Source organism: Mercenaria mercenaria, chromosome 5 (assembly GCF_021730395.1).
Source record: "Mercenaria mercenaria strain notata chromosome 5, MADL_Memer_1, whole genome shotgun sequence".
NCBI classification, from domain to species: Eukaryota; Metazoa; Mollusca; class Bivalvia; order Venerida; family Veneridae; genus Mercenaria; species Mercenaria mercenaria.
The window spans coordinates 32,932,806-32,955,073 of NC_069365.1; the positions used below are offsets into that span (position 1 = coordinate 32,932,806).

At 37.3% G+C, this 22,268-nt stretch overlaps 1 protein-coding gene across 1 annotated transcript in view; it reads left to right on the top strand.

Moving 5' to 3' along the window:
* Positions 1–22,268, top strand: part of LOC123556832 (structure-specific endonuclease subunit SLX4-like) — a 46,101-nt gene that overhangs the window by 3,535 nt on the left and 20,298 nt on the right. Inside the window, exons 2-8 of the mRNA XM_053543117.1 lie at positions 9,638–9,831; positions 10,632–11,347; positions 11,717–11,816; positions 14,864–14,984; positions 18,445–18,578; positions 19,431–19,487; positions 21,190–21,294. Coding sequence (XP_053399092.1) covers positions 11,098–11,347; positions 11,717–11,816; positions 14,864–14,984; positions 18,445–18,578; positions 19,431–19,487; positions 21,190–21,294 — 767 coding nt within the window. The 5' untranslated portion in view covers positions 9,638–9,831; positions 10,632–11,097. The remainder of the gene's footprint in view (positions 1–9,637; positions 9,832–10,631; positions 11,348–11,716; positions 11,817–14,863; positions 14,985–18,444; positions 18,579–19,430; positions 19,488–21,189; positions 21,295–22,268) is intronic.

Consider the following 22,268-nt stretch of genomic DNA (forward strand, 5'->3'; position numbering starts at 1 on the left):
CGACATTCTTGTCTTTTCTCACAACTTTGAAGAACACCTTGATCACTTATCTCAAGTCTTTTCTAATCTAAGCTCAGCAAATCTTACTCTTCAGCCGGCAAAATGTAAATTTGCAACCCGTGAGATTGATATCTTGGGCATGTCATCTCAAAACATGGTATCAAAGTCAACCCAGATAAAACCAAAGCCATTGATGAGTATCCAACTCCCAAAAATGTGAAACAAGTCAAATCTTTTCTCGGTATGACTTCTTACTACAGGAAATTCATTAAATCTTATGCCAAAATTGCAAATCCCCTATCAGCGCTTCTTAAAAAGGACTCTAAATTCAAATGGACACCTGAATGTGAAAATGCATTTAAGACTTTAAAGAAAGCTCTTTCTTCTCCGCCTATTCTAGCCTTCCCTAGATTTGACAGACCATTTATTCTAGCAACAGACAGTTCTGATCATTCCATTGGTTATGTATTGTCACAATTGGATGATAACGGTCTTGAACATCCTATTTCATACGGCGGAAGAACTCTACATGGCCATGAGTTAAGATGGCACATCACAGATAAGGAGGGGTTGGCTCTGGTAGAAGCTGTGAAACATTTCAGACCCTACCTTGCCAACAACTTCTTCACAGTGTACACAGATAACGTTTCTGTGAAGTGGTTGAAGCACATTAAGAACTGTCAAGGACGTCTCGGTAGATGGGCTCTGACACTTCAGGGCTACAACTTCGAGATTGTTCACAAGGCTTCTAGTGCTAACGGAAATGCAGATGGACTCTCGCGTCGCCTCTACCATGAAGCAAATGAGAAAAGTGGCAAGGAACAAAGTGACCCAAGTGAACTGGTCTGTACGGTCTCCGACACCAAGTCTAGAGAACTGGCAGCTGTGACACTTGTTTACAGTCACGACAATGTTCCCACTCCATCTGTAGCTCCAGCCACTGCCTGCACTGAGGCAGCACCAAACAAAGAAGACTCCCAAACACAACAGAAAATGGAAGACCCTATTACACAAAACATGGACCTGATATTTCTACAAAGGGATGATGAATTTTACAGAAACATTTTCAATTATAAATTAAAACAGGAACTCCCAGACGAACCTAAGAAAGCAAAACAGGTAGTAGCTGAGGCAGAACAGTACGAACTTTCTGAACATGGTGTTTTACTACACTTATATACACCTAGGACCAAAGGCATCCCAAAGGACCAGAAACTTATTACACAGGTGTGTGTCCCATCTATTCTGCGTGATGATGTCTTGAAATCATATCACGACAGTCTGGCTGGTGGCATGCACCAGGGGTTTGAGCGCACATATGCTGCGCTCAGACAGAAATATTATTGGCCCACCATGTTCGGGGACTGCCAGAAATACATACAGTCATGTGACCAATGTCAGCAGGTGAAGAGGGACATCCATGGCAAACCACCACCCCTTCAACCTATGCCTGTTGTTGACCTTTTTCAGAGATGGCACATTGACATTTTAGGAGGCCTTCCAACAACAAAGGACAAATACAAATATGTACTTCTTGTAGTGGATAGCTACTCTAAATGGTGCGAATCTTTTCCACTTCGCACACAGGAGGCCACTGAAGTGGCAGCCGTTCTCTTCAAGGAGGTCATATGTCGCTATGGAGCCCCTAATGTCCTTGTGTCTGACAGAGGTCAGCAGTTCCTTTCGAAGCTTGTCAAGGCTCTCTGTGAACTTTTCCAAATTACACGGTTCTACACAAGTTCTTACAGACCATTACTTAATGGATCTGTGGAGCGAATGAACAGTGTAATCCTTCAGTCTCTTCGCCTTTACTGTAAGGGACAGCAGGATGATTGGCCAGAACTTCTTCCTTCGATTATGATGGCATATCGCATGACTCCTGCTACCCAGTCAACTCAACATTCTCCTTTCTTCTTACTTTTCGGCCGTGAGATGCGTCTGCCTATAGACACAGCCCTCACTCCCAAACTACTCTTTCTGCTTCTTTCAAAACTCATCTTTCCCAGATTCTGCATAACCTTGACATTGCCAGGAAAATAGCTGCAGAAAACATTAAACTTGCACAGGACAAGTATAAGGAACAATATGACAAGAGGTCTCAAGAACCAAAATACAAGCCAGCTGACAGAGTATGGTTATTTTGCACAAAGGTTCCCCCAGGTATGGCCCCTAAATTACATAAGAAATGGGTTGGACCATATTACATTGTGTTCACTGGTCCGCACAACACATACAAGCTGAGGCGCTGTAGTGACAACAAGGAAGTCAAAGTACTGTTAACGCCACTCGCCTCAAGCCCTACCATGACCCTGAGTCCAGGCCAACAAATCCACCTGAAGGGTATGAACATCTTGAAGAACCTTTGAGTGCAGAAGAACTACACACAGATGATCACACACACACAGACACTAACACATCTAATGCACAGGACAAAGGTAAACGACCAGCAAATCCTAAATCAAAAGCAAAGGTCAAACGGTCAAAATCATCAAACAGTCAAGTCACAAACGACACTAATCACAATCAGCAACAACTTGCACAAACACAGCAACAGTCACAACAACAGGAAACACTATCACAACCTCATGATTCCAGTCACACACAAGAAGATCCTCAGCAAACAACATCAAACATGCAAACTACTTCAACACCACAAACAGCACAAACATCCACAACAGCACAAACACCAACACACAAATTTTCAGCAGAGGACATAGAAAAAATCATTACATCAAAACGCAGCAAGGATACTCTCTACTACAGAATCAAATGGAAGGCTCCAAACAAACCCAGCACCTGGGAATATGCATCTTCCATCCCTGATGTCTTCATTAGAGAGTACCACATCAACAAAACTATGAGCGGAAAGAAACGAAACCGTCCTCTACTGAAGCAACACAGATTCTTTGACAGACTGCCCACTCCAGTACACCGTATTAAACCTGTAAAGGATACTGTTGTAGGATACTGTGAAACCTATGACTTATCCAACCAAGAAATATATTCTATTTATGGCAACAATCAAATTTCTCATCAAGGTGTACCCTTCAGAATATCAAAACGAAAAGAACTACTTCAACCATACCTAAACTCACTGTTTGACAGCCTACAAGAAATAGACCATGAATTGTGGCAGAGCACAACAGCTTTGTTGGATGACGGAAAACCAGTCGAAGCCAAAATGATCAGAGCTGTCATGACAAATGATGAATCAGATCCCCATGATTCAACATACTTCAAGGTCTATCTGTCTGACTCTCGTGAGCCAGTATGGCTTCCATTTTCTCAGGCCCCGATCAAGTGTGTTAGAAAGTTTTTGTTTAGAATGGCAGCCAAGATCAAGCAGCCTGGTAAAATTTTCAAATCAAACAAAGGTTCTAAATAAAATTCAGGTTTTACGCATAGTAATTAAGGTATATTTTTTTTGAGCTGAACTGTACTCGACAGTCAATTTTGTTGTTACCAGCACAAAATAAATTACAGTTAAATTTTTGATAATAACAGTACTATTTTACGGTAATGGCAGATGTTCTCAGAAAAGTCGATGATATTTTCTCCAAGATATGTAAACATCTTAATGTAAATTTTTACAATGTCTTATTTTATAATATACCAAACAGTAAATGGGCAATGCTGTTCTGATAGAATAACAGGTTTCTCTGCTGATAAAATGGAGTTCAACTGTTTCAATGTGCATGAGGCAATGTCCCACTGAATGTTCAAATTTCACTTCACCAAGATAGATATTATTAATATGGACAAAGAACACTATACCATGGGCTTCCAAATATTAAGGTGTCAATGAACACAAATGAAAATATATAAAGCTGAAGGACAGTGAACAATACTTGAATCTTCATCTTCAGTTAGTGCAGGAGGACCAAAAATATGTTACAAATGGATACTAGAAGTCACTCACTGCCAATATACTACAAATATTTCAAACTGTTATAATTATGTTATTTGAAACAAACAGAATTAAATGTAATTACACTATACTTATTGTGAAGACAACTTTAAGTTTTATGTCATACTTGCTGTCTCTCACAAATCAAAATGTTCAGTATTGAAATTGTATAATTATACATGAATTTATAAAATATTACATAGTGAACTAAAAGATTCACTCATCCATACTAACTGTGGCTGAACAATTACAGTTCCATGACATACTTGCATCAGTCCACAACATGAAGTTCCAAAACCAACATTATAATGCCAATGTGCAAACTACATAATTATGAAAATGAAATACAAAAAAAAAAACAACTGCCAATGAGCAGATAATCATACTTCCGTGGTAGATTATTATTTAATGTTACTTATTATACTTAGAATCTATCCACAATCGGACAAATTGCAAAAGCAATTACACAATGTAACGCAACTAATGTTACAATATTACTTTAGTGATTCCAAAATCACACGGCTATTCAATGTCAAGTTTTATGCCATACTTGCGATAAAGCCACAAACTATAGACAATTCTATGTATATGGAGGCTACAATAAACATTATTGTTGTTTTACTTTTTAACTTCAATATTTTTGCATTTTATTGTTGTCCTTTCGACAACTGCAAAGTTTTCTATGATCTGTTACTAGTTATCGCCAAGATACAAGTAATTTTATAGAAAATTTGAAGTTAACTTGTTTTCCTTCATAGACATACCATATATTTTTCTAATTAAAGAGCTCTAACTTGTTTTATTGATATTACATAATAATATTATACAAATAATAAAAAAAAAAATATACAAATAAAAAAAAAAGATGTGTAAATGAATGAATGTATGATGTATGAATTTGACCGGTCACTGTATAAATGAGTTGTATGTTTATTATTGTCTTTATTCATATTTGTATGCAATTTTTCTGTTACAGCATATAACATGCTATTTGCTATTGTTATATTTGTTATTCAGTAAATATTATGATTGAGGACAATCATTTTTTTCATGGAGGGGTAATGTGTAACCAGGCTATAAAATTAGCCAAATTCTTTCATAAAATTTTAATGATAAATTTTAATTTCAATATTTTGTGAATTAAGTAAAAATCATTCAAAATTGATCTTTCTATTTTGTAACATTCTTTGCTTGGACAAGTGTTACTTAACTTATTATTTTTTTCCTGCTTAAACATGTCAGAAATTTTTATTTTATCACTTTCTAAACAATTTTGATTATAAAACAGATTTTGCTTTTAGCACTTTGCATTAGGTGCTATTGTTAACAAACACCTTGGCTTCCTTGGCTGATTAAGTGTGAAGCCCAGGCATGTTCTTAAGTAAACTTCTAAATTCTTAAGTAAATGATTTCACCTTTTTGTTACAATAATTTTCATTGGTTTAGATATAAAATTACTTTTAAATTTTTATTGGCTAATATGGTTACCCTAGAGATTGTCCTTGGAAACTTATAATTTTGTTTTAGAACTTAAAATCAGTCTTCTTTGAAATTTCGATTAAGAAACATCTACAATAATTCAACATTAGAACTTTGGTGCTTGTCTTCAGATGTGTTTATCTTACTTATAGTTTGAACATTGGATGATATGAAAATATATTGAAATAACTCTACATGAAATAACTCTACATAGAATAAAGGACTAAATAATTGAACTAAACATGGAGTTCATCATTTGTGCATCCATACAGGGGCAATGACCCCACTTCAAAATATCTGTTGACTGATCGGTGTTTGGTGGTCAGTTACCACTTGAGCATAATTTCCCCGCAACTATTTGGAGCCGCCGAACCGACGGTCACAAATATATGTTTTCTGTCTGATATACTGAAAAAAAACCTACTATTTTCACTTCTTTGAATTGGAATGCAGGAAAAATTAGTTAGCTGTCCGCTATACCCTAAAGCACTGTATAGATTTTGCCTGTCACTTTAGATTTCCTCGCATATAGAATCGGGCGAAATCAACACTCGTGTATGTTTTTGTATTTCGTTTTCGCTATTCTAAAGTGAAATATGTAAGTTTACAATATCATTTGTGCGTGTCTTAACATATATTTGATGCCTTTTAAATACTTCCGTATTCCTAGCCTATCCTCATAGGGTTGTCTAGGAATACGGAACTTCCGTAATCCTAGAATCGGAGGCTAGGATTATGGTACCGTAATCGTAGCCACTGCCTAAATTTTTCAATAAATGCAGCAGTATCCGATATTGTGAGATTGTGATAATATAAGTCAACATTTTTCATCCGATCTTCACCAAACTTCAACAAAATGTGTTTGACCATAAGTTCTCAGCCAAGTTCTATAATTAGCCAAATCTAGCACTTTGAATTACTCTAGAGGCCACATTTATGACCCTATCTTTATGGAACTCTGTCAGAATGTTTATCTTGATAATCCCTAGGCCAAGATTGAAACAATGTCATGTGGGGTCAAAAACTAGGTCACCTACTCAAATCAAAGGAAAAGCCTGTTAAAACTCTAGAGGCTGTAGGCCCTGAATAACTCAGATGAACAATCCAGGGACAGTGTGACCCTCTTGTTATTTTTAAATCACTAACAAATTTTCCTTTCCCTTTTATTTTGGCCCACTTTTTTTCATTTTCTACTAACAATCCTTGTGACTTGACGCGCTTAAAAGTGTCTATGTCCTTGTAAAGGGTTAGACAGCATCGGAAGATAGATTAGATTAGAGATTAGATGAGATTAGATAAGAAGATTAGATTAGATTTAGTTTCGATTCTATTAGATTAGATTAGATAGTTTCCCTTTTTCTGTTTGTTTATGTAACTCTATGTCTGTCTTTTGTTACATGGCTTTTCAATGGTGGAGTATTGCTGTTCTCCAACAGCTGTTGTTTTCAGTAGCTTGGCAGATTACTGAGATAGGACATTCACCAAGGGGAACATTCTACACTTACATAAAATACAAAATTTAAGAAAATCCTCTATTATTAAACATGCTTGCAATTGTTTAATAATTCACATGCTTGTTTAAGCTCATGTGAGCACAAAGTGCTCATGGTAAGCTGTTGTAATTGCTCATCATCCAGCATCTGTCGGGGTCTGTCCTCTGTCCGACCACACCACTTTTCTGCAGATGACATCTCCTCTACTGGTCAGAATAGCACAAAACTTGATCAGTGGCATCTTGACATTTTCCTCTATCAAATTTGTTCAAATGTTTCAGCTTGGGTTCTTTTAGGGGCCACCAGAGCTAAAACTAGAAAAACCTTAAATTTTAAATGACTTCTCATGAACCACATAAAGGATCGTCATCAGACTTGGTCTTTAGCATCATTTTAAGGTCTTCTCTCTAATGTGTTCAAATTTGGTCACTTGGCCCCAAACTGCTTAAAGGATCTTCATCAAATTTTGTCTGTAGCATCATTATCAGGTTTTCTCCCAGTATTGTTCAAAGAAAGCACTTGGACACAGTAAAAAATAGACATTGTGTGCCTTAAAAGTCTTCTCATGAACTGCTTGATGAATCTTCATCAAACTTCATCAAACTTGATTAGTAGCGCCATCATAAGGTCCTCCCGGAAACTTGTTAAAATGGGGGAGCTTGGCCCCTTTTAATGGCCACTAGTACTAAATATAGATACAAATTTAAATGTCAGACATCTTGGTATGAACCACTGGATGGATCATCATCAAACTTGGTCTGTAGCATCATTGAAAGGACCTCTCCCAATTTTGTTGAAATGGGAGTTTTTGGCCCCTTTCAGGGGCCACTGAGCTAAAAATAGAAATTCCCTCAAGCATCTTTTTCTTCTGGACTGCTTGATAGGTCTTTATCAAATTTTATGTAGCATCATCATGAGGTCCTCTCCCAGTTTTATTCAAATTGGGGCACTTTGCCCCTTTTAGGAGCCACTGGAGATAAACAAAGAAATACTTTAAAACAATTTTTCTCATTAACTGCTTGATATTTTTTCATTAAACTTGGTCTGTAGAATCATTGTAAGGTCTACTCCCACACTTATTCAAATGCAGGCAACCAGCCTCTGATTCATGTTGGAAAGTTGGTAGTTACTTGCGGAGACCAGGTTTGTACTGGTTACAGGTACAGAATCCAGGAACACTCATTAGGTCAACTGCCCACCCTTAAATAACTGAAATACTGTCAAAAAAACCAAAACAAACAAGTCTTTTAGGGGCAACTAGATCTGAAAACAAATACATTTAAACAACTTTTCCTCATGAAGTGCTTGGTGTATCTTCATCAAACTTTGTGTGTAGCATCATTATAAGGTCTTTTCCTAATCTGGTTTAAATGGGGCACTTGACCCCCTTTTAGCGGCCACAAGAGCCAAAAACAGATATACCTTTAAATAACTTCTCTGCAAATGCTTGATGTATCTTCATTCAGCTTGGTCGGTAGCATGATTTTGAGGTCTGCTCTCAAATTTCTAATTTATACAAATGGAGGCAACTAGCCCCTTTTAGGGTCCACTAGAGCTAAAATTAGAAATACCTTTGAAATTGGGGCACTGTGCCCCCTTTTAGGGGCCACTATAGCTAAATATAGAAATACCTTTTAACAAAGATACATGTAGCCATTATAAAGAGACTTTCCAAAACATTCTCAGACTGTTCCATTGGTCTGTGTGTATTTTTTCCAGCCAGTTATAAAGATTGAAGAATCATATAGTGTTTGAAATGTTTTTCATCTGTGACACAAATTTATGTTATTAAAATAACTTCTACTGCCTCTGGAACTTTTGACACCTGGAGCGTAATATGGTCCTCTTCCAAAGTTGCACTTTCTCTAGCCTGTTAAAGCTCTGAAACTCAGGTTAGCGATCTAGGGCCATCATTGCCCATTTGTTATCCCCCCGCCAAAGGCGAAAGGGGATATTAGAAATGCTCTCCGTCCGTGTGTCCGCAACGATCTTTGTCCGGAGCATAACTCCAAAAGTACTGGAGGGATTTTCTTCAAACTTCATACACTGATAGAACACATTGGGAGGAAGTGCAGTGTCAAGAACAATAACCCTACCTTGCCTATTTTTTGAGTTATTCCCCTTTATCATATTTTCTTGTCCGGAGCATAACTCCAAAAGTACTGGAGGGATTTTCTTCAAACTTCATACACTGATAGAACACATTGGGAGGAAGTGCATTGTGCAAGAACAATAACTCTACCTTTCCTGTTTTTTGAGTTATTCCCCTTTATCTTATTTTCTTGTCCGGAGCATAACTCCAAAAGTACTGGAGGGGTTTTCTTCAGACTTCATACACTGATAGAATACATTGGGAGGAAGTGCTGTTTAACTTGGATTCACATATAGGTAACCTCTTATGGTCATTTTTCCCTGTTAGCTTTCCATTCCTTCTTTTTACAGTAGCCATACAGAAAAACATCATAGCTATACTGTTCATGAAAATTAATAAAATTTAGCAGTAAACCACCTCACCACTGACTTATTCTTTCTTCCACATCTTTAAAACCCCTGATGCGGACCACAACTAAACGGTTCTTCAAAGCTTTCCCCAAAATTAATACTTTCAGACACTAACTTGCCAGGAACTTTAGCCTTCAATTATAATATGCCCGGCAGGGGGGGTTAGCCATGTCTAACATGGCTCTTGTTTAAATCTGCTTTAAAATTTAACATTTTTGGCACTACCTGTATGGTTACTTTTTGTATATATTTTCAGGTATAATTGTTATGCTAGGGCAGAAGAAAATCTTTTAATCATATTTGCACAGAAATCTTCACCATGCGTCTTGAAGACCAGGGCAAAGAGGTGAAGAAATCTGGTTTCTTGAGGGGAACTCGTATGTGGACAATTAGGAACAGAATAATAGCTGGTATTATTAGCGGAGCACTGCTTTTTGACTTCAGTTGGATGTAAGTATTAGTAGTGAGATCTGTATGTCTGAAAATACTGACGTTGTTGCATGTCTTAAATCATGCCTGATTAGCATGATAGTAGAGATCATAGTAAGAGTTCTTCTTGTACTTTGGTTCTGGTAACAAACATTTATTCATGCTGCTGAAATGGGTAAATTTAAACAGGTCCAATGTCCACCTTAGTTGTAAGAGGTCCTGAGTTTGAATCCCAATCAGGGCATAAATATTTGCAGTCTGTTACAGCATGTATTATCTGACCGTTCCACTGTTCTATGATATTTAGGGAACAGTATGATTGGATGATGGTTTAGCAACCCAGATGACAGATGAGTGTAAAACGAAATACACCCAAATAGAAAATATCTGATATATTATGTCCCTCATAACTGCATGTTTGGATAAAATATTATAATCATATTTATTTTTTCGAAAGGTTTTAACTTCATACCTGTGTTTTGAAATAAATTTGGTACTGTTTCTGTTGATAGTCACTGTCAAGTTTTGAAAAAAAATTTGTGCCCCCAAAATTGTTTGGGATGGGGGGCACTTAGGTTTGCAGTTATCCATTTGTCCATCTGTCTGTCTGCATCCATCCATCTGTCCAAATTTCAGTTGCACATATCTCAGTAAGTATTTGATCCAAAGTGATCAAACCTCGCAGGATTGTTATTCAGCATATGGAGTTGAGCACGTGACCTGGTGTTTTGATTTGGATTTCACACGGCCAAACAAGAGTAACTGCCCTTGACTTAGTCAAAAATATGTATACAGTGACAGTAGTTTTTCCTTTGTTTCAGTATGTATGCCTCGAAAAACAAGGATGCTATAAAGGAAAGACGGGAGCAGAAGGATGCAGCATCTGTTGAAAATAAACTGGAAATAGCTAAAAGAATAAAAACTCTGGAAGAAAGACGAGTTGCCTTGGCAGATGCAGCAAAGACAGTATAAGTTGATTTTGAGCTATGCCAATAATTTGGCCATAGTTAAAACTGTGATGAAATAATTTTGATATCAAGTCAGCTGAATTTGGGGAATTTGTGTGATTTTTTCTATTGTGTGTTATGTATACTGTGTTTTAATCATGAACTTTGACGTGAAACTGTATGAATTTACATACTTTAGTATCATGGTGTTGTTCGTGTAACCAACAAACAAGTAAACATAAATAAATAAACTTTTAAGAGAAAAACTCTTTTGAATGCTTTCTGTGTAGTCCCAAACTTTGTAACAGAGCAGAATGTGAATTATTGTAGTGCACTTAAAATGCCAGCGGCAGATAAAAAAGTGAGTAAAAAAGGGACAAAGCTTTCCCTGACCAAGAAAACTCAGAAAACTGAAGATTCCTCACTTCATAGAAACAATGGAATCAGAAATCTTCTGGAAGGAAAGGTAGATCTCAATGAGACATGTGAGTTTCAGCAACCACTGCGGTTTCCAGGTTGTAGGGAAAACAGAGTGAAGACTGAAAATGACAAGAAATCAGTTACTGTAACTGAAATTACCAAGGTAACAGGTAAGGAAATAACACAAAAACCATTTATGGTACCATTCATAAAAAAATCTTTAAGGAGCTTTGCTGGAAGCATTGAAAACAACCAAGAAAAGTAATAGCAAGTCTTTTAGAGTAGAGTTTTATTGTGTCAGTTCATTAGTGGTGATGAAACATTAGAAGCAGTATCTTGTGCCCCATAGCATTGATGAAAAGTTACAAATTCTAGTGCAACAAAATACAATGTCATTTTCAGAATGAACTGCGTGATAAATATACATTATTTCATTATTTATGGTTTATAACCAGAATCCTAAAACTTGTTGAATGTTTCTGAAAGGTATAATTCTTGTGAGAACTCCAAGTGTGTTACTACTTTTGATTTTGTTCCAGATGAACATTGTGAGGAAAGAGAGGAATCAGTGAAGTGTCAGGTGTGTAACAAGAATTTAAGCCATATGAATGTTCGGCGTAGAGAACAGCATGTCAACAAGTAAGTATCCTACCATCAAACCCCTATAATATGGAAATAAAGGTATCAGAGATATGTTGTTCTGATTACATATAAGTCACAGATAGTGTATAATGTATTCATGTTATTTCTGTTCAGCTTTTATTGACATTTTTTTTTAAGTTTTCAATGTACTGAATTGCTGATGTGATGACAGAGGTATTTAAGTTTTACATAATTATATATCACATATTACAGGTTTGAAAATGGTTGTGTTATGTATTATAATTTTGTCCCACCACCACTCCCACCCCCAGAATTTTGTTTGGAATTTCACTCAGCCAGACTAGAGTTATGGCCTTTTACTTAGTAAAAAAAACGTGCATAAACAGTCGGGGGTGTAACTGTTTTAAGTTATGTAACCTATTTCAGTTATTTTTCCAAGCATTTTATAACCTGTATTAGTTTTAAAATATAAGTTAACTCAGGTAAGTTATTCAAAAAAAGTTATTGCTGTTCTCAAAGTGACCTATACAGTGAAATAAGTAGCAATCTGTGGTTAAACAAATTCTCTTTTAGTCTGATCATGACCTGATAAGCATAATGGGATGCTAAGAGTTTTATAGCTTTAAACCTTTTGCGTAAAACTTTATCAGCCTTGCGTTACTGCATAGCTGGAAAGGTAAGAGTTCAAGGATTCAGGAAATAATTGCATTAGTCACATTCAAAATGAGGAATTGGTACAGGAGGGCTTTGTAATATTTTATGATAACTGAAACAAGTTATGAAAATATAAGCAATAACTCGAACGGGTTATAAACTGCGATAACTTGAAACAGTTACACCCCTAGGGTTTAAAAGTTGTGTCACATATATTTTAAAAAGTCAAAAAGCCTTATAGGAATATTTTTGAGGTTATGCACACAGGGTTTTGTTTGAGATTTCACTCCATACATCCAGAGATATGGCCCTTACTTAGTCAAAAATATGCATGAAGTACCTTAAAGTTTGTTTCTTATGACCTCAAAAAAAGCTATTTTACCTTGAGTAATGATGTTCAACATAAAAAATTGCGCACCTGGAGTTTTCTTGTGGATTTATCTCCTTTCAAACTTCTCTTTAAAGTGATTTCATGGGAATGATCTTCATGAAGTGTACCTGTGATGACATGTTTATGCCCCCTCTCCCACTAAAGAACAGTGTTTATTGTCAGTTGGTCTGTCAGTCTAGTCAGTGTGTCCGTAGACTTTCTGGTTTCTAATATATAAGTAAAGAATGCTTGGTCCCACAATGTTCAACTATGTAGGATGATTGCTTGTGGTCAGTTGATGACCCCTTTTGTTTTTGGGGTCAGTAGGTTAAAGGTCAGGGTTACAGTAACCTTGAGACAAAAGCAGTTTCTAATGAATGCTTTGCCTACATTTCTGAAACTTCATAGGTTGATTGCCTGTGATGACTGAATGACCCTGGATAATTTTGGGTTTAGGAGGTCAATGGTCGAGATCAGAGTGAAAGCAGTTTCTGCTAGAATAATAAAAAAATGCTTTGGCTGCCTAAACAGGCAATTTGGAAAGGGGGTGGGGGTGGGGGCATGTGTCGTTTACAAACAGATCTTTTTTTAAGGGGGTGGGGGGACGTGTTGTTTACAAACAGCTCTTGTTTTTTGAGGGATGGATCTGCTGTGTAAAGTTCTCTTGTACTTGGACAGAATGTGTACACTAGCATTATTGGTACATTGGAGTTTGTGGGGCAGTCCTCTGTCAGTTTTAAATTTTAAATGGATTCCACTGAAAATTCATAATGTAATCACCATAATATACATTCAACTGTCTATCACACTTTTCTTTCCAGAGCATAACTCCTAACATACAAGATTTGGTAGATACATGTACCATACCTCTGTGTTAAATATTTTTCAAAATTATCTCTCTTTTAGCTTAACTATTCAAAGAATAAAGAAGGCTATGATACTCACCTATACATAGGTTAAAGTTCAGTGGCAAGCTTCACAGTTTCATTTGAGCCGTGCCATGAGAAAACCAACATAGTGGGTTTGCGACCAGCATGGATCCAGACCAGCCTGCACATCTGCACAGTCTAGTCAGGATCCATGCTGTTCGCTAACGGTTTCTCCAATCCCAATAGGCTTTAAAAGCGAACAGCATGGATCCTGACCAGACTGCGCGGATGCGCAGGCTGGTCTGGATCCATGCTGGTCGCAAACCCACTATGTTGGTTTTCTCATGGTGCGGCTCAATTTTTATCTTCTTACCTACTGCCCCTATCATCAAACCTCGCATAAAGATTGGAATTTTCAAAGAACATACATCTATGAATGATTAAGAGTCAGGATAAGGGTTGGGTATTCCCAAAGGTCAAGGTCTTTTGTGTCATATATTACGATAGTGTTGGTTCTAGTTGGTCCAAGTTTTTTAGCAACTTCTCAGTTTCATTATTACTTCGCAACTACTGCTCATAATCATCAAGTCTCACTTATGGATTGGTTTTGGTAAGGGGCAAATATCATTTGGTTAAGTGTCAGGTAACCCAAAGGTCAAGGTTACTGGGGTCAGTTTTGTTATAGTGTTGATTAAACTTTCAAGACATGCTTCTCAATGCTTAGCTACTGTATCATATTAAACTTACTATATAGATTGCAGATCTAGGACTTAAGATTTTTATTTCCTGTAGCAAAGTGGTACTGCAATGCAGGTTTTTTTTTCCTTCTATAATAGGCCTCTTCCCCTCAAAAAAATTCTTTAAAATCATGCATTTTTCCACAAAAATTGACTTTACATCAGGTTTTTTATTCCCCTTTGCCCAAATACAGAGTTGTTTTTTTCCCCAAATCACAGGCCTGGGACCTGTCCCCTCTTGGTAAAAAAAACCCTGCAGTGGTATTAATCATATTCAGTGATAACTCTATCTGGGATTTGTTTTGCAGTTATTTGCAAGGAAGTAGTAGTTTAGTAGTTTATTTCAACAAGCATGAAAGCCTCCGGACCATGCACACAATATTTACATAGCTAAGCTGATACAATGCAATACATACAGTATAACAAGTATAACAAATGTTGTGTATATTTTAGATGCATTGATAAAGTTGAGGTTGTAGAGAAACAGCAGAAGGAGGAACAGGTACTGCTGGAGGCGGCAAGAACTGCAGTCTTAGACTGTCCAATGTGTGGCCAACATTTCAAGGCAGAAAACGTATGTGGTCAAATACAGTACTTTCAGTGCTACCATAATTATTATCTTGCCAAATAGAAACTACTAAACCTCTGTATATAACTTGTATTTATAGTTTTTAGCTCGACTATTGGAATAGACTAGCTATTCTACTCACCCTGGCGTCGGCTAATGCAGATATTGAATTGAAACTTCACGTGTCTTCGGGGTTATAAAACTAGTTGATAGCATCAAGTCCCATAACTCTGACCTGCATTTTGGCCAAATTATGCCCCCTTTTGGACTTAGAAAATCCTGGTTAAAGTTTTGCTTGCAAGTACATACAGATATTACTTAAACATGTTAAAGGCATATATATTTGAAACTTATTTTTTTATGCCCCCGAAGGGAGGCATATTAGTTTTCAACTGTCCGTCCGTTAGTTAGTTCATTAGTCACAACGTTAACTTTTTGCATGAAGGCACTTTACTCGCGAACCACTGCACCCATGACCTTCAAACTTCACATGCTGATAGTACTTATTGAGTACACCATCCCTACTGACTTTGGGGTCACCGGGTCAAAGGTCAAGGTCACAGGGATCAACGTTAACTTTTTGCATGAAGGCACTTTACTCGCGAACCACTGCACCCATGACCTTCAAACTTCAAGTGCTGATAGTACTTATTGAGTTCACCACCCCTACTGACTTTGGGGTCACCAGGTCAAAGATCAAGGTCACAGGGATCAATGTTAACTTTTTGCATGAAGGCACTTTACTCGCGAACCACTTCATCCAGGACCTTCAAACTTCACGTGCTGATAGTACTTATTGAGTACACCACCCCTACTGACTTTGGGGTCACCAGGTCAAAGGTCAAGGTCACAGGGATCAACGTTAACTTTTTGCATGAAGGCACTTTACTCGCGAACCACTTCACCCAGGACCTTCAAACTTCACGTGCTGATAGTACTTATTGAGTACACCACCCCTACTGACTTTGGGGTCACCAGGTCAAAGGTCAAGGTCACAGGGGCCAACGTTAACTTTTTGCATGAAGGCACTTTACTCGCGAACCACTTCACCAAGGGCCTTCAAACTTCACATGCTGATAGTACTTATTGAGTTCACCACCCCTACTGACTTTGGGGTCACCAGGTCAAAGGTCAAGGTCACAGGGGCCAACGTTAACTTTTTGCATGAAGGCACTTTACTCGCGAACCACTGCACCCAGGACCTTCAAACTTCACGTCCTGATAGTACTTATTGAGTACACCACCCCTACTGACTTTGGGGTCACCGGGTCAAAGGTCAAGGTCACAGGGATCAACGTTAACTTTTTGCATGAAGGCACTTTACTCGCGAACCACTGCACCCATGACCTTCAAACTTCACGTGCTGATAGTACTTATTGAGTTCACCACCCCTACTGACTTTGGGGTCACCAGGTCAAAGATCAAGGTCACAGGGATCAATGTTAACTTTTTGCATGAAGGCACTTTACTCGCGAACCACTTCATCCAGGACCTTCAAACTTCACGTGCTGATAGTACTTATTGAGTACACCACCCCTACTGACTTTGGCGTCACCAGGTCAAAGGTCAAGGTCACAGGGATCAACGTTAACTTTTTGCATGAAGGCTTTTTACTCGCGAACCACTTCACCCAGGACCTTCAAACTTCACGTGCTGATAGTACTTATTGAGTACACCACCCCTACTGACTTTGGGGTCACCAGGTCAAAGGTCAAGGTCACAGGGGCCAACGTTAACTTTTTGCATGAAGGCACTTTACTCGCGAACCACTTCACCAAGGACCTTCAAACTTCACATGCTGATAGTACTTATTGAGTTCACCACCCCTACTGACTTTGGGGTCACCAGGTCAAAGGTCAAGGTCACAGGGGCCAACGTTAACTTTTTGCATGAAGGCACTTTACTCGCGAACCACTGCACCCAGGACCTTCAAACTTCACATGCTGATAGTACTTATTGAGAACACTACCCCTACTGACTTCGGGGTCAAAGGTCAAGGTCACAGGGGCCAACGTTAACTTTTTACATGAAGGCACTTTACTCGCGAACCACTGCACCCAGGACCTTCAAACTTCACATGCTGATAGTACTTATTGAGTACACCACCCCTACTGACTTTTGGGTCACCAGGTCAAAGGTCAAAGTCACAGGGGCCAACGTTTACTTTTTGCATGAAGGTACTTTACTCACGAACCACTGCACCCAGGACCTTCAAACTTTACATGCTGATAGTACTTTATGAGTGCACCAACCCTACTGACTTTGGGGTCACCAGGTCAAAGGTCAAGGTCACAGGGGCCAACGTTAACTTTTTGCATGAAGGCACTTTACTCGCGAACCACTTCACCCAGGACCTTCAAACTTCACATGCTGATAGTACTTATTGAGTACACCACCCCTACTGACTTTGGGGTCACCAGGTCAAAGGTCAAGGTGCTGCGGGGGCATTTGTCACCATTAGTGACAGCTCTTGTCTTTTTCTAGATCAATTACCAACCTCACTGGATCAAGTCCCATAACTCTGACATGTATTTTGGGCAAATCATGCCCCCTTTTAGACTTAGAAAATTCTGGTTAAAGTTTGCGTGCAAGTTACTATCTGCAGAACAAAATTTAATGCAGATGTTAAATTGAAACTTCACATGTGCCTTCGGGGTTATAAAACTAGTTGATTGCATCAAGTCCCATAACTCTGACATGCATTTTGGTCAAATTATGTCCCCTTTTGAATATAAAACTTCTGGTTAAAGTTTTGCATGCAAGTTACTATCGCCAAAACTAATGCAGATACTGGATTGAAAGTCTGTAGTTATTTTAACATTTAGGGTAATATTTTCCTGCTTCTGGGACAATAATTCGAATAGTCGAGCATTGGCTGTCTTACAGACAGCTCTTGTATTTCAACCTTTCAGATTGACTGAATAGAATCAGTGTTGTATACTTAAGAAATTATCTCTTAAACAACAAAATGGTAAAGTGTTTGAATGTGCTCGAACAAAAACGTTCTAATTTGCAATCACAGCACCTACTTTCCATGGGTAACATTTAGAAAAAATGCATGTTTCTTACTATGATAATGTAGCATACGTAATTACCTTTAGAATGCTTTGCCTTTATGTAATGTTGTAGCAGTGGGAGTTCATTAGAAATGGTAAACTCATGGGTGATATAGGTTTATTGTTGCAAATGCAGAAAAAATGTAAATAATGCTTCTCAGAGCTACTGTTTTTACTGTCAGTCCAATATAAAATGTTTATCTGTGCACTCTGATCATGATCTGCACTGTTCGCAATTCAGCCAGTATCTTTATGGTAAGCACGCCTTTTAACAGTTAATGGTATTGTCCAAATTGGAAGATGGACAGGTTCATTATAGAAATTTAGCAGCATAAGGGTTGAAAAGAATGATATACATGTACATGTAAGTATGGTCATGTTAGTCATATGTTTGTTCTCACATATTTTAGGCAAGATTGGTGCATTTGAAGAAATGTTCACAGAATGTTGGTGTGTCTACAGAGAAGATGATACAGCTAGTGAAGGAGCAGGAACAAGAGAGGCAACAACAACTGGCAGCAGGCATTGTTCCTAAAGAACTTAGGTAATAGAGAATTTGTATTCAACAAACTAGGTAGGTAAAGAGTTTGTATTTAGGGACCTTAGGTAGGATTCAGGGACCTTAGGTAGGCAGAGAGTTCATATACAAGGCACTTAGGTAGGTAGAGAGTTTGTATTCAAGGACCTTAGGTAGGCAGAGAGTTCATATTCTAGGAACTTAGGTAGGCAGAGAGTTCATATTCAAGAACCTTAGGTAGGCAGAGAGTTCATATTCAAGAACCTTAGGTAGGCAGCGACTTTGTATTCAAGGACCTTAGGTAGGCAGAGAGTTCCTATACAAGGAACTTAGGTAGGTAGAGAGTTTGTATTCAAGGACCTTAGGTAGGCAGCGAGTTTGTATTCAAGGACTGTAGATAGGCAGAGAGTTTGTATTCAAGGACCTTAGGTACCTTAGGTAGGTAAAGAGGTTGTGTTCAAGGAACTTTGGTAGATGAAGAGTTTGTACCAAAGTAACTTGGATCAAGAGAGAATTTGTACCCAAGTACCTTTGTTCAGCAGAGAATTTGTACCCAAGGAACTTTGTTCAGGAGAGAGTTTGTACCCAAGGAACTTTAAGTAATGATTTTGTTCCTAAGTAACTTGGGCAGATAAGAGTTTGAACTTAAAGAACCTAGGTTGGTAGACAGTTTGAACTTCTGGAACCAAGCCCTTATCTAAATTCTGACCATTGGACACAGTCAAATGTTTTCTCAAAACTGTTGATCAGTTATTTTGCAACTAAAGATTTCACAATAATTAGTTTAGGATGCTGTAAGATATCTAGATAAAAAGATTGTTTTATAATGACGGAAGAAAGCATTCACAGGTAATTAACCATTCTGTAATTCTGTTCCAGATCAAAAGTTACCAAGTCAGTAGCTCCCAAAAAGCGCAAGTTGAAAGAGCCCAAAAGGTAAGCAAGAACAAATTAAACCAATGTTGTCATACTTTTAGTTGCAGATCTATGGCTAATAGAATAATTTCATGAAGTTGGTGATAATGATGCTAAAAAGGTACTTTCATCATTAATTATCAATGTTAGTGTACTTTTTGATGCGAAATCATCTATGACTTAGTGTCTCTGGTGACATCACACACCTGGTATGAAATTTACAAGTTCATTAGTTGGATATGTTGAAAGTGTACTGCTGTCATTTGGAATTTAATTATTATCACGTGACTTTTGATTTAAGGGTTATCTATTGTCACTGTTACTGTTAAATGAGTACCTCCATTTGATATCGTTATATTTTATTATTGTAAAATAGTCTTTAATGTAGACAGTGGAACTAAAAATACAGACTTTAAGTAGGCACTGCCTATTTTAGATAATGTGTAGTTAACTGCATTAAACAGTCAGGGGTGTAACTGTTTTAAGTTATGTAACCTATTTCAGTTACTTTTTCAAGCATTTTATAACCTGTATTAGTTATAAAATATTGTTAACTCAGGTAAGTTTTTCAAAAACAGTTCTCACAAAGTGACCTTTAAAGTGAAATTAGTAGCAAACTGTGGTTAATCAAATTCTCTTTCAGTCTGATCATGACCTGATAAGCATAATGGGATGTTAAGAGTTTTATAGCTTTAAAACTTTTGCATAAAACTTTATTAGCCTTGCTTAAAAATTTTTGCTGCATAGCTGGAAAGATAAAAGGTCAAGGATTCAGGAAATATTAGTCTCATTCAAAATGAGGAATTGGCACAGGAGGGCTTTGTAATATTTTATGATAACTGAAACAAGTTATGACAGTATTTAGCAATAACTCAGATGGGTTATAAACTGCGATAACCTGAAACAGTTACACCCCTGACTGTTAAAGTACACAGTCTGAAAAAATAATTCCAGTATTATTATCTGAAAAAGAGTTACTCGATCTGTAAAAAAATGATTCTGGGTAAAATATTTGGGAAAAATGGAGACAACTCCGTTAAGACTTTATTGTAGGCTTAGGTGACTATTGACCTAGTACCTCATGCAAACCATGCACTTTTTACAACTAGGCATGAAAAAAGCATGCATAATTACTACAGTCTGAAAAGAAAACTATGTAAAGATCAAGTCAGTTACAGCCCTGGGGAAATTTTGACACTTTTGTGGTGAAATTTGTCAACAAACAGACAATTTTTTTGAAAAAGTCAAAACCCACAGAATTTCTCAAGGTAAAATATGTTGAAAAAGCTACTGCTGGAAAGAGAACAATCTCTGCTACCCATATATAGGCGTCAAATGATGGGAAAAATATCTAGAAATATGAGAAAATCAAAGAAAACGATTTCAGGACTGTTGAGATGACAGTGTTATCCTACATAGCATTTAGCATATATAGCTTACTTTTCCATTGCATTGATATAACATAGACAGGTTATGAATTGACAACATTTTTAATAATAGTGTTCACTCAACAATTTCACTCTATAAACAGATTGTTTCCCTTGTATAAAGAGGGCTTAGGGTAAGTCTCTAATTAATGTCTGTTTTCAATCAGACCTGTCAAAATTTGGCTGAGGTAAAAGCAAAAAAAAAACAACAGGTGTGGCGTATGAAAGGTTGTTGAGTCTATATAAATATTTGTATGCTCATATAGTTATATTTACCTTCTTTTCTTCATTACTAGTCAGTTTGAAGAAGATGTGCAGGTTGCCATGGCGATTTCTTCCTCATTAACTTCAGCTGGTGATAATGCAAAAAATGGGAAAAGGAAGAAGAACAAAAAAGCTGTGTATGCCATTTATTATCATATATTTAACTTATATAATGCAGAAGCTAAGTGCAGAAGGGTTTGCCAGTTTTAGAGATTTAAGTACAAACACCATTAAATTTAGCGTCTTTGTTATATTATTTTCATTTCATAAACTTATATAAAATGTTAATTATGGACCTTCAGCAGACAAGAAAGATTAAACATGTCAATGAATGGTAACCGGTAAATTATGACAAAACTGCAGTATATTTTATAATTAACACAGGTTAGTTAGGGTGATAGTGTAGATTATATACATAACACTAGGATATACTCACTTTATCTGAAGGACTGAGGGCCAGATATTTATGACTGTTGACCAGAAAGCCATTCAATAAATGAGCCGCGCCATGAGAAAACCAGCACAGTGCGTTTGCGACCAGCATGGATCCAGACAAGCCTGCGCATTCGTGCAGTCTGGTCAGGATCCATGCTGTTCGCTTTCAAAGCCTATTGCAATCAGAGAAGCCATTAGCAAACAGCATGGATCCTGACCAGACTGTGTTTATATGCAGGCTGGTCTGGATCCATGCTGGTCGCAAAGCCACTATGTTGGTTTTCTCATTGTGCGGCTCAAATGTTTTGTTATATGACATAAGAAATAATTTTCAGTGCTTTTTTTGGTTTTTTAATTTTTGACTTACTAGCCCAGTGAACTTGTGCTTAATATTGACGGGTCATATAGCACAAATTGTGGAGTGGCACTTTGTATTAGGAGCAATGTAATAATGTTCATTTATTGAATGGCTTTCTTATCAATAGTTTTAATTACATGACATAAGAATAAATTCAACTTTTTTTATTTTCAAGTTTTGACAAGTACATTTTAGAATGAAAGATGTATGTTTACCATATATTTTGGTACATTTCATTCTAGAGGATGTTTGGTTACCATAATATTTGGTACATTTCAGACTAGAGGACATATGTTTTAATACCATATGTATTGGTAC